We start from the raw sequence: 12,994 nt of genomic DNA on the forward strand, positions 1-12,994 counted from the left end.
CTGGCTAAATTTTTAAATTAATCGTGTTGTCTGTTGTTTTTTTTGTTGTTTTTTTTATGTCGAGACAGCTATCACTATGTAATAGCATTGGCTGGCCTGGAACTCACTTTGTAGACCAAGTTGACCTCAAATTCAGAGATCCACCTGTCTCTACTTCCTAGTGCTGGGTTGAAGGGGTAAACCACCAGTCTGCTCCCTTTAGTCAGATTTTAATGTATACATTTTAGGTAAACATGATACCCCTGTCATATGTGGTTACTTTTCTTTATTTTCAATATCCACATCTTTCAACCCATCCACAGATCAAGGGCTGGACAATTAATTACGCTGTAATAAATTTGTCTAAAATGGGCCGTCTGCTGCTGAGTGCAACAACTTTAAAGTGCATAGTCCGCCAAAATCCTGTGTTTTATCGTCCTGAACATCCTTTTTTTTTTTTTTTTAACCAAAGAGCAACAGCCAGTTTTTTGCTGGAGGCTAAGAAGAGACCTAGAGAACTCTTAGGTGAGTTCGGAAGGACAAGCCAGGGTCCGCGCAGAGGCTCGGGCCTTCTCCACTCAAGTGAGGCCCAAGGGGTCGGATGGTGTGTGGACCGGAGAAGCGGGGTAGGCGGGCTCTCGGGCTCCCCGAAGGCTCCAGATTGGCCAAGATTTCACCCTCGGAGCGTGGGCCAGGCCCAGCGAGCGAGCAGAGGCTGCCCTGAAGGGAGCGTAGGCTGCACGCCCGTGGGGGCGGGCAGAAGGAGAGCCGCTTCCGGGTGAGTCGCCCCGCCCCCACGTGGACTTGCTCTCTCGGAGCGGGAGAGGCGGGAGTCAGGAGCGGAGCTGCGGCGGGGGAGCAGTGTCCGTGGTAGGTGAGCGGGCCCGTCCTCTGGCAAGTGGTGGTTTGGGTGTGCATCCCGGATGGCATTGTGCTTCTGACGCTCTGGCGCTGCGGCGGAGACGCAGTCCTGGTGCACCCTCTAGAGTGGGCGGAATCTTGCCGCTACACGGTCTTGTGCATCCAGGCTTGGGGATTCAAAAGTGGCCTCCACCCGCCTCCCTTCTCCGAGGCCGCTGGGGGTAGTCTGGGAGCGCGAGGTGTCTGGCAGGCTGGAGAGCTAGGGGAAAACAATCTGCTCTTTCAGTCAGTACAACCACCCATTGAGGTCTCTTGAAGCCCCAGTTTACCACATGAAGAGACAGGAGTTTGCCCCCAAGCCTTTTAAATCCCACTTTACTCTCCTGCTACCAGCAGTGGTCAGGTCTAGGTCACATCCTCTTCCCTCCCCTCCTCCCTCACCTGGAGCTCTCAGTCGGCTCATCTCTGCTGGGAATATCATGTATGAACTCTGTTCTTCTAGTGTCAAAGGCCAAAGTGAGAATTGAGGGTTGCTGGACTCCTGAATTTTGGACCAGATTTCCTGCTGCCCTGTTCTTATGTCCTTCTCAGAGTTCAGTTTTACCAGCCAGAATTTTATAGCAATCTGGGAAAAGCAACTCATAGTTTGAAATGGCTAAACCCTGGCAGGGGAGATTACGCCAGCAGACCAGTCAAGGTCTAGTTTTCTGTCTGATCCCTCCTAATACTGTGGCAGGTGGCAGCTAAAGTATTCAGGTCCGACTGCCCGTAGCTGCCTTTCCTGGGCCGTTTTGAGAATGCTTCAGACTTCCCAGCGTTAGACCTTCCACCTAGCTGGCCCTCCTGAGGAGTCTATTCCCCAACCCTTGCAGAGCCTGCCAGAACTGGCACCAGCTCACCTCTATCTATGCCAAGAGCACAGCCTCTGGAATCCTCCATGGGGCACAGCCTGGGAACCCAGGCTCTGAAGCTCTTTCTCAGCCACACCTGGTGGCAGTCTCACTCCAAAGTTAGGGGACATCGCCTCCTAAGAAAGCTGAAACCTCTGTGGTCCTGCAGTGTCTCCATGGAGCTCCCTTGACTCTCCTCCTCCTTATCCAGCACATGCTGCTGGATCCCCATTCTCTCCTCAGCACTGGCTGCAGGGTCACAGAACTGTGTGCTCACCCCCGCTTACTTTGCTGCTGGATCCCCATTCTCTCCTCAGCACTGGCTGCAGGGTCACAGAACTGTGTGCTCACCCCCGCTTACTGTGCTGCTGGCACGTCAGACACACCTCATCGCTATCTCATCGACTTGATAATATCAACACATTTTAGATTTTGAAAGGGGGCATCTAAAAGGCCTTGCCCAAAGTTAGAGTCGACAGTGGGGCTGTTTAACCCAGAAACAGTTTTTTTTTTCATGTGCACAAGTTTAATACTCAAGTCTCCTAACCTTAAATGTATTTTCTTTTTTTTATTTTTTAAATTTATTTATTTATTAAAGATTTCTGTTTCTTCCCCGCCATCGCCTCCCATTTCTCTCCCCCTCCCCCAATTAAGTCCCCCCCCCCAGCCCGAAAAGCAATCAGAAACAGTTCTTTCTGTCCACTTTGCGCAGCTTGCTAGCAGAGGGAGGCCCTTTTAAATGAGGGAGAAGGTGAGCTGGGTCCCTGTGGTCCTGTATTCCTGTTAGTGCATGGTACTGAAGCTGAAGTTTGCAAACTCCCTGAGTTTGGGGAAAATGCCCTGCCCTTGTTTGAGAATCTTCCAGACTCCAAAAGAACTCTCAAAGGAAAATTCTGATCTAGAATTGATTCTGTGAAGCAGAAGCAACTCCAGGCACCTCTCCACCGTGTGGACTTGAATGAAACATCTGCTGTGACAGACTGTGGAGTAAGTCAGGAGCCTCGTCCACGGTGTGAGCCAGCCTCCTTCCATCCTTCATTTCTCCTATCCAAGTGTGAAGGGTTACATAGGACTCTTCTTTTTCTTTTTAATTTGCACTACATCTCTCTGAGTTTTTTCTGGTGACAGGCAAAATAAAAACCTAAACCTGGGCAAAAGATACTACTCTTAGTCTCAGTGCAGGGGACCTGGGCTCAGTTCCTAGACTCCACATAGTAGCTCAACAACCATAAGTAATTCTAGTTCCAGGGGATCCCACAGCCCCTTCTCTTGTGAGATATTTGATTGCACTATGTAAAGATATGTCCGTGTGATTGGTTTAATAGACAGCTATACAGCCAATAACTGGCTAGGCTGGAGGTATAACAGGGACTTCTGGACAGAGAGAACTCTGGGAAGAAGAAAGATGGAGTCGCCAGCCAGATGCAGAGGATATAAGACATGCAGAAGTAAAAGCCACTAGCCACGTGGCAGCATGCAGCTGAATGGAATGTTATAAGAACTAGTGAGACAAGAAGCTATAGGCCAAGCTTTTATAATTAATAAGTCTCCGTGTCATTTTTTTTGTGAGCTGGCAGCCTTAAGAAAAAATCTGTCTATATCCTTCTGAACTCTGCCGTCAGTGCAAATGCATGATGCATTTACATGCCCATAGGCAAAATACTCCTAGGCATAAAATCTTCAACATTTAACAAAATCCAAGTTGTGCTGTTCTGGCTGGGGATGTAGCTCAGTAATGGAGCACAGGGTTCCAGGAGTTCAGTCCCACAAGAAGCAAACAGGAGCTGCTGTAGTGCCCCACCACCCACACCTCTGCACTCCCCCCATAGCTCCCACCGCCCACACCTCTGCACTCCCCCCATAGCTCCCACCACCCACACCTCTGCACTCCCCCCATAGCTCCCACCGCCCACACCTCTGCACTCCCCCCATAGCTCGCACCACCCACACTCTGCACTCCCCCCATAGCTCCCACCGCCCACACCTCTGCACTCCCCCCATAGCTCCCACCGCCCACACCTCTGCACTCCCCCCATAGCTCCCACCGCCCACACCTCTGCACTCCTCCCATAGCTCCCACCGCCCACACCTCTGCACTTCCCCCCATAGCTCCCACCGCCCACACCTCTGCACTTCTCCCATAGTTCCAAGCTACCTTGAAGTAGAATTTGGAGAACCACACAGCTCCTAGGTGGCCCTCCAAGTTTTGCTTTCAGGCAGATGGCCTATCAGTTACTCCCTTAAGCTTTTACAGGTGATGAGTGAGAGCCAGGGAATGCAGGTGTGGATTCCAGAAGCCAGGTCCTGCTACAGAGAATGTTCTTGAGCAGATGAATCCAAATATGCACCTGGTTTCAAAACCTGGCTCCAAGCCACAATGGCATTGAGCAAGTTCCATAACCTCTCCTGGCTTCTATTTCCTAACTATTTCACTGAACGCTATATTGATTTTTGCAGTTAAATGAGCTGAAGTTTTACCTTCAATGCTCTGTGCTGCTGGACTCAGTAGATCAGTGTCTGCAGAGGGAGACCAGCTGGAGCCCAGAACAAGGTCAAATTCTGGTTTTTTTCACTAACTGGCTATATGGTTTTGAGCAAATAATTTTACCTCTCGGCTAACTCCTGGAAGATAAGAGAGCCAAGTTTTGCACAAAGTGGATAGATAAATCCTCGCGTGTGCTGAGTGTGACATCTCTAAGGAGGCCTGGCCGCCCGTGTCCTGTGATGAGGCTGGCCCACCCAGGGGTGTGGTGATAGGGTTGGTCCTGCGTGGTCCTGATAACCCCAGCTGGGATAAGATGGGCCCCTGAGCTAGTTGAGAGGACTGAGAAACAAACACAGCAGGGCACAGCGAAGGATTCCAGTGCTCTGGACTTGTTTCCACTTCTGATTTGCTGCAGGACTTTGGGTAAGTACCTCCCCTCTGGTCCTGGATATTTCCTTTGTTCGAAGAGCCAGGGATTCAAACCTACCAGCCTCCACTTTCTGTGGCTGTTTTTTTTTTTTAACTTGTCTGCTTAGTAGCCAAAGGGTATCTCTGAAAGCAAATGTCTAAAATGGAACTAGCTGTCCAGCCCTTCATCCCACTACCCTCTTCCTGCTTTGTTCCTGTCTCCGTTGTCCCCTGGGTCAGAGCATCTGCCCTAGAAGACAGCTTCTTGGCTGCCTCCTGACCTCCCCCTGCTCCTCTGCTTCCTGTCTGATCTCCTCAGCCACAAGAGTTCTCTTAAAGGCGCGTCAGGCCAGTGCCCTATTTGCTGCTCAGAACGCTGTCCCTGTCTCAATTCCTCCACCTCTGTCACGTGGTCCCTGTTACATCCGTGAGTATTCAGAACAGTCCACAGCAATCCTCACCTTTCCCCCTGCCAGATTCACACATCCCACAGAAGAGACCCCAAGCCCTGTCTTCTTCTACAAGCTCTCCTGCCCTCCTCTCTGGGTCCCAGGATCATGTAGGCCTGGGCTGCCTGGCTCTGCAATGTACTTAGGGGTCCTGCCCACCCCCCCAGGATTAGCCTATGACTTCCAAAAGGCATGTGTGAGGGTGCTGTCGGGGGCTGGCACACAGTAGGTGCTCCTAAAACAGTGTGGCACCCAGGCTTCCTTCAGGCGTATATCACTTTTGAGGCATGCAGTTTTGTCTTGTGCTTGATGTGATGAAATACTTGCTCTGTGCTAGAGTCCATGTGTCCAGGGAGAGCACGGTGTGGGAGGCAGGACTGCCATGTAGAAGCTCTGTTTACTAGGGCAAGATAAGCCAGTAACACAAAGAACTGTTACATAAGAGGCATTGTGAAGTGGGCAAGAAGGAAGCCACGCAGGAGAGGGTGAGGCTGTGCAGAGTGTAGGCCTAGGGAAAGAGAGGAGCGTGCCATCACAAAACAAGCAGTTGGACTGGTGGAGCGCTTGCCTGGCGTTCACAGAAGCCTGGGTTCCTGTCTGAGAATCACATAATCCTAAGCCTTGAGGGTTAGATGCAGGAGGATCAGTTGTTTGTACTTGACCAGCGCAGAAGGCTCCTTGGTTGTACGAGCTCTTTAAGAGGACACTGTACAGGGGAGGTACATGTGTGTCCCTCTGTCCAGTCATGCACGCAGTACTTGATCTTGGAATACATTGTGCCTCTGGCCACAGTCCACGTGCCAAGGCATTAACAGTGCTTTGCTCTGGCAGCGGAATTCCAGGGCATTTTTCTTTTTGCTTATCTAAAATACTTGCTAAGCAAGTTTGAGGCCAGCCTGAATTACATAGTGAAACCCTACCTCAAAATCAACACAAAATCCTAAGGCTGGGGCTGTAACTTAGTAGTTGAATCCTTGCCTCCCATGTGCAAAGCCCCTGAATTTGATCCATGGCACCACATTAAAAAAAAAAAAAAAAAGTTCACAAAACAAAAAAAGCCGGGTGGTGGCGCACGCCTTTAATCCCAGGACTCAGGAGGCAGAAGCAGGCGGATCTTTGTGAGTTTGAGGACCAGCTCCAAAGTTACAGAAACAAGTCTCCAAAAACAAAAACAACAAACAAAAAAACAAAAGCAAAAAAGTTAACCTCTCAATCTGCCTTAATCATGGGCGTTTTTAATGCATTAAATGAAGTTTAAATGTTGAATGAACAGTACTTCTGCAAGTACTATGTGCAAGGAAGGATCCATTCGGTGGTTTCTCTTTTATTTCTAATCTTCAGATTCTTTACTAAGATACAATTTAAAGTTGCCAGAAATTTTATGTAATTTTTTATGTGCATTAGTGTTTTGTCTGTATTCATGTCTGTGTGAGGGTGTCAGATCCTCTGGAACTGGAGTTACAGACAGTTGTGCACTGCCATGTGGGTGCTGGGAATTGAACCCAGGTCCTCTGGGAGAGCAGCCAGTGCTCTTAACCATGAGCAATCTCTCCAGCCCCTGAAAACTGGTTTGTTTGGTTTTTTAACTATCAGTCCTGGGAACTACAGCCCAAATGCTATCATTAGATTGAAATTTCTCTGAAACTTCTACAGGATTCCCTGCCTTACCTTGTTCTGGAGGGACTGCAGTTGACTGGAGAGAGGGGAGGCAGAAACCTGAAAGAACTGTCCTCCAAATGTCACGTCCTAAGCCTCCTGTTGATCCCCCACAGAGCTGAGTGGACAGCGGACACCCGGAGCCTAGAGTCCATCTAGCAGGCTGCCCTGTGCCCCACCCACACCATGCATCACCAGTCCATACTGCACAGCGGCTACTTCCACCCACTGCTGCGGACCTGGCAGGCCTCTGCCACCTCCATCAGTGCCTCCAACCTCATCTATCCCATCTTTGTCACGTGAGTCCCCAGCAGTGTGCCAGACCTGGAGCAGTCAGTCCTGTTGAGAGGGGGAAGCCTTAAAGTGGTCTGTGAGGTTGGGGACTATGGTCTTTGGAACCATACAAGCTCTGAAAAGAACTTAATCACTCCAGTTGTAAAGTCAAGATTACCCTTGCCATTCCAGAGCTTTGGTGGTTAAAACAGGAGGAGGAAGTATCTGGGTCAGATGTTATGTCTGAGTTAAGAGGCAACTGTTAGCAATCACAGAAGATATTTGTGGAGTGCTTACTGCATAGCAGGTACTGTGCTAGGCTCCTGCAGTCCTGGCCTCTTCCTTATGTGTCCCAACTCTGGAGGGCAGGGATTGTTGCCTGATTGGCTCACTGTTCTTATCAGTACCTAGAACACTACCTAGCACATGAGAACTGTTGGGTAAATCTTAAGTGCTTGAAGAAATTAATCTACGCAGGATCCAGATGAAGCGCCTAAGGCTAAAGGAGATGCTTGGCTCGGACACAAGGACCCTCTGAACTCAGAGTCAAGTCCTTCAGTACCGTTGCTCTTACTGCCATGCTATTATTGTTCCTGTTACTATTAGGCCTGGGCTTGGGGGCTCAGACATCCCATCCTTCTCAACCACACAACCATTAATTCGTAACCCTCTCCAACTCTTGCAGGGATGTTCCTGATGATGTCCAGCCTATTGCCAGCCTCCCAGGAGTGGCCAGGTAGGGGTTATAGTGGATGGCAGGGATGGTGGAAGGAAAGATTGCACAGGTGCAGGTGCCAGGAAGTAGAAGCACACTTAACAGGTAGCAGATATGGAAAGACACTGGAAAGAAGGATTTCGTGGAGAGTAAACTGTTAGCTAGTATGGGAGGCAACCTCATAAAGTGACAAGCATCCCACCATCGGGGACATTGGGGCAGAGGCTATTGTAGGCAGGAACTGAGCTTGAGACGGGAGGAGTCTGCCACAGCTAACTGCATAGCTCTGCTGTCTGTTACCCAGTTTGCCCGTCTCTCTGGTGGGTATGCTGCTACTTGGTCCTGGACTGTGGGGCTTGGCGCTCTCCAGTACCCTACACAGCTTGGCTCTTCACTGAGGACTTCTCACATGCTAGCAAGTGTGTTTCCACAGAGCTATACCCCAGCCTGCCGCTTGACTAAGGCATGGAGGCCTGGGCAGGAGACCTGTTCCCTCAGCGCTTTGCGCTTCCTTGCCCTTCCCCAGGTATGGCGTGAACCAGCTAGAGGACATGCTGAGACCCCTGGTGGAAGCAGGCCTGCGCGCTGTCCTGATCTTTGGTGTCCCCAGCAGAGTTCCCAAGGTAACAAATGGAAGAGTGGAGAGGAAGATGAGGGAAGTACCTGGGCTGGTAGAGCTTGCTGCTCCAGCTTGAGGACCTGAGTTCAGTCCCAAGACCCATTCTGAAAAGCTGAGAGGCAGTGCATGACTGTTTTCCAGTGCTGAGGAGGTAGCGACTGGGGCTCCTGGGGTTTGCGGGACAGCCAGTCTGCCTGATTGGACACCTGTGGCACGGTGGTACACACCTTTAATCCCAGCATGAGATTGGTACAACAGGCAGCCTCTCTCTGAGTTCAAAGCCTGCATGGTCTATACAGCTAGTTCTAGGCCAGCCAGACTACATGGTAAGTGAGATGCTACTTCCAAAACAAAAAAATTAAACTAACGTGGATAGTGATTGAGGAAGACACCCAGTTTTGGCCTGTGCTCTCCACATGCGGACGCACACACACACACACACACATATAAGAAGGAAGGAAAGACAAAGGAAGCCCGAGGGAGAGAGGACTGAAGCGCTGTGCTCACTGTGGCCTTGCTCTGCTCTGGGCAGGCTTTGGGGGCCATAGTCGCATTGCTGTATTTGCCTTTGACCCCAGGTCAGGAAGCTCACGAGTAGGCCTGTGACAGCCTAACTGGGTGGTTCTGCTGTACTCTGTAAATGGGGCTGGGCTTGTGTTCTTCGGTGGCAGCCAGCATACCTTCTGAAAAGGTGTGTAATAGATGTATCGCCTTGTCCTTCCCCGGTTCCAGGACGAACAGGGCTCTGCAGCTGACTCTGAGGACTCCCCGGCTGTTGAGGCCGTCCGCTTGTTGAGGAAGATCTTCCCTGACCTCCTAGTGGCCTGTGATGTTTGCCTGTGCCCCTACACCTCCCATGGTCACTGTGGTGAGCTCCTGCATACAGACCGTGTTATCTCAGCCCAGCAGTCCCCCAGGGTGGGGACAGACAAGGGCCAAGGTGCACTCCCAATCCACCATCTTGTCTCCCAGGCCTCCTGAGTGAGAAAGGAGCATTCCTAGCTGAGGAAAGCCGACAGCGGTTGGCAGAGGTGGCACTGGCCTATGCCAAGGCAGGTGAGTGAGTGCCCTAGTAGCAGAGACAGGGAGTCAGCATGTGGGCAAGAAAGATCCAGAATTCTGAAGGTCACCCTCTGTCCCTCAGGATGTCAGGTTGTAGCTCCATCAGACATGATGGACGGACGTGTCGAAGCCATCAAGACTGCCCTGCTAAAACACGGACTTGGCAACAGGGTATGACCTGAGGGCAGGGCGGGGTGTGAGGTTGGATGGACGGAGAGGGCCTGGGCAGCCCTCGGAATATGGCTCAGTCAGTAAAGCACTTGCTTGCAAGTGTGAGGACCTGAGTTCGGATCTTCTAACCCATGTAAGAAGCAGGCGTGGTGTGTGTATGTAATCCCAGTGATGGGGAGGTGGAGCTTGCTGGCCTGCTAGCCTACCCTTGGTAAAGTTGTAGGCCAGTGAGAGATCCTATCTCAGAAACCGTAGCTGGCACCTAAGGAAAGCTGCTATTGTCTGTGCTCCGCATGCGTGTGCACACACACGTACCCACACGTGAGCCAGTACAACAGTGTGTCTCAGAATTGAGAGCGATGCTGGGTGAGCCCTTTGGGTTACACCTCAAGGCCTAGTGTTCAGAGACTAGATTATAGGTCCTTTGATTCCTCCCTGAGGACCTTCCCTTGTTTGACCCCTGGGATTTGGGAAGGGCTGACTCGGCCTAGACTCTACTGTCTTCTCTCTAGGTCTCTGTGATGAGCTATAGTGCCAAATTTGCCTCCTGTTTCTATGGCCCTTTCCGGTGAGTGGAGTCAACAGTGGTCTATTAAATTCCTGGCCCAGTCTCCTGACGCTGGACCCCAGCATTGTGATATTCTTTGCAGGGATGCAGCTCAGTCGAGCCCAGCTTTTGGGGACCGCCGCTGTTATCAGCTGCCTCCTGGAGCCCGTGGCCTGGCCCTCCGTGCAGTCGTGAGTGATCTCAACTTAAACCCCATACCCACCTGTCCTGTCCCTGTCTCAGGCGCTACCCACACTTTGCCCTTATCCCTAGGCCCGGGACATTCGGGAAGGAGCTGACATGCTCATGGTGAAGCCAGGATTGCCCTACCTGGATGTGGTGCGGGAGGTGAAGGACAAGGTAAGGACAGAATGTAGGGTGGGAGAGGTTGTCCCCTTTATAATGGACCCTAAATGGGAGAGGGGGGCTGTAGAATCAATCTCTGAGCCAGAACAGGAACCCTCTCCCACCCTGCTTAGTTCTGCGTGGCTCATGGCAGCACCTAGACAGCTGTGGACGGACGGTTTCAGAGTGAGCTGGCTCTCAGTGGCAGTGATTATTCAGACGGGGCAGGAAGGAAGGGACAGTCACTTGACCCCATCTGCCATTCTCTGCAGCACCCCGAGCTCCCCCTCGCGGTATACCAGGTGTCAGGAGAGTTTGCCATGTTGTGGCACGGAGCCCAGGCTGGGGCCTTTGATCTCAGGACTGCTGTACTGGAGGCTGTAACTGCCTTCCGCAGAGCTGGTAAGCAGGGGTGGGGTTCGTGACTTGTGCCACAGGGCATGATGGGCACTCTGCCCAAGAAAGAAGCAAAAGTCTTGAGAAGCTCGGATTCTTTGCCCAGTTCGGATCACCAGGCACAAATAGAGAAGAGTGTGAGGAAGGGCAGAAAACTGCAGCGATGACAGGAATAGGACCACCATACGGCTTTCTGCTTGTGAGAGCTTGGGCAAGCCACTTTGTACATACTGTCCTGAGGAGTGAGATAATATGCAGTGTATACTCGTATTACCTTATAAATGGGAGCAGGTTTTGCTACTATCACAGACCATCCTGGTCGTCAGGGTGGGTTTAACAGCAGACGCCTGTTATCCCCACTTACCAGAAAAGTCCATAGAAAAAAGCAAATTGAAGCCTGGCGGTGGTGGCACGCACCTTTAATCCCAGCACTCAGGAGGCAGAGGCCTGCAGATCTCTGAGTTTGAGGCCAGTCTGGTCAGAGCTAGTTCCAGGACAGGCACCACCAAAGATACAGAGAAGCCTTGTCTCAAAAAGAGGGATGGAGGGACAGAGAGACGGAGAGGGGGGTATTATGTATGCGCAGTGCCTGCAGAGGCCACAAGAGGACATCAGATCACTGGGAACTGGAATTGGAATTGTGGGTAGTTATTTGCTTTCTGACATGGGTCTAAGTCTGGCTGGATCTCAGAGTGACATGGCAGAGGAGAAAGAGCCTCAGCTAGAAATGTCTGTAGTTTGGTCTCAGTGCCGCACTGGGCCTTGGTTTCCCCGGACAGCTGGGACATTCAGGCTAGTGCTTGCCTGCTTCTTCTGCACATACCACACATCAGCAAATCTGGCCCCAGGTTCAGTCTTAGGCTGCGACTCCATGGTGGTCCTTCCCTGCCTGGCCCTCCTCTCCCAAGTGTGCTAAGAGCTGATGTCATAACCCTCTCGTTTTTGTTTTCTATGTAGGTGCCGACATTATCATTACCTACTTTACACCCCAGTTGCTGAAGTGGCTAAAGGAAGAATGATGGAGAGTATAGGATTTGATCTTGACAAAGCTCCTTGGGCCTTGAGTGAAACCAAAGTAAATGCTGGAACTGTGCCTGTGCCGTCTTCCTGCCTGTGCTGTTGGCGGGTGCAGCACCATGGGTGGTCCTGCCAACATGCTGAGCTCCCACTCTCTTTCCCACCCTGGCTCAGCCCAGAGATTCATCTCCCTGCTTCTGGGGTGTGGCTTCAGCTCGGCAGGAGCCAGGAGCCCTAGGCACAGGCCTTGGGCTTTGTGACGAGAGGGGAGCACCTGGATCTTGAACCCCAAAGAAGACTTATGCATTAGTAAGGCTCAAATCCCAGAAGCAGAGGGAAAACACACACACACACACACACACACACACACACACACACACAAGACAGTTCCTGAGAACTGCCCAGGGCTATTTGGACACAGCAGGACACACAGCTTGTCTCTAGACAGAGAGAGGGGAGTCAGATAAGACATAACAAAGCAGTTGAAGTGATACTTCCTTAGAAGGAAAGGGTCAAGACAGAAGCTGCCCCTCAGCTGAGACCTCAGAGGGACAAAGAGGACAGATGTTCAGAGACCCCTTTGGGAGGAGGAGTTTTACAGGACTGGAAGACAGTCCAGGAGGATGGTGAATAACAGGCTGGAGCTTGGAGTGATGACTTCCCACACACTTGATGATGCTGAGATGGTCTGGTGTGGTTTGATTTGCCCCACTGAGGACTGAATACTACCCATCAAGGCAGGCTCTGCTGCTGAGCTGTCCCAGCCCTTCAAGAGGGGATCTGGAGAGCCGGGAGGTGGTGGCGCACGCCTTTAATCCCAGCACTCGGAAGCAGAGGCAGAAAAAAAAAACAGGCAAAAAGAGAGACTCTGGAAAGAGGACTAGAGATTTTGGTGGAAGGGAATAAGGGACGGCAGGGAGTGGGGGTGTCTATGGCAGCTTAAGCACCAGCTGCTTTCAGTTCACCTGACATCTGACACGCACTGCCACTAATGAACGTTAGCTAGGTCTAGTTTGCAGCTCACCCCTCTTCAGAGTCCTCACTGTAGCACCAAAGCAAGTTCAGACTAAAGCGAAATGAAATCCATTTTTAAAATGTAGAATTATTGGGTTATAAACTGG

The 12,994-nt window shown here is 51.2% G+C and overlaps 1 protein-coding gene across 6 annotated transcripts; it reads left to right on the plus strand.

Annotated features, from left to right (window-relative positions):
• The first annotated feature begins 738 nt into the window (after positions 1 to 738).
• Alad (aminolevulinate dehydratase) lies at positions 739 to 11,949 on the plus strand. Of its 6 annotated transcripts, none has more exons than XM_041632254.1 (12): positions 739 to 849; positions 6,845 to 7,027; positions 7,687 to 7,737; positions 8,243 to 8,339; positions 9,068 to 9,203; positions 9,308 to 9,391; positions 9,480 to 9,568; positions 10,081 to 10,136; positions 10,219 to 10,306; positions 10,389 to 10,475; positions 10,733 to 10,862; positions 11,814 to 11,949. In XM_041632254.1, the coding sequence occupies exons 2-12, from the start codon at positions 6,915 to 6,917 to the stop codon at positions 11,873 to 11,875; spliced, it is 993 nt and encodes a 330-aa protein (XP_041488188.1). In that variant the 5' UTR covers positions 739 to 849; positions 6,845 to 6,914; the 3' UTR covers positions 11,876 to 11,949. The 6 variants fall into 6 exon arrangements, with proteins under 6 accessions (XP_041488188.1, XP_041488191.1, XP_041488193.1 ...); XM_041632257.1 differs by having other exon boundaries at positions 747 to 849; positions 6,726 to 7,027; XM_041632259.1 differs by having other exon boundaries at positions 834 to 853.
• The last annotated feature ends 1,045 nt before the right edge of the window (positions 11,950 to 12,994 follow it).

The sequence above is a fragment of the Microtus oregoni genome, unplaced genomic scaffold (genome assembly GCF_018167655.1).
Source record: "Microtus oregoni isolate MIOR12 unplaced genomic scaffold, Mior012 000041F_ref0000270, whole genome shotgun sequence".
In the NCBI taxonomy this organism is placed as follows: Eukaryota; Metazoa; Chordata; class Mammalia; order Rodentia; family Cricetidae; genus Microtus; species Microtus oregoni.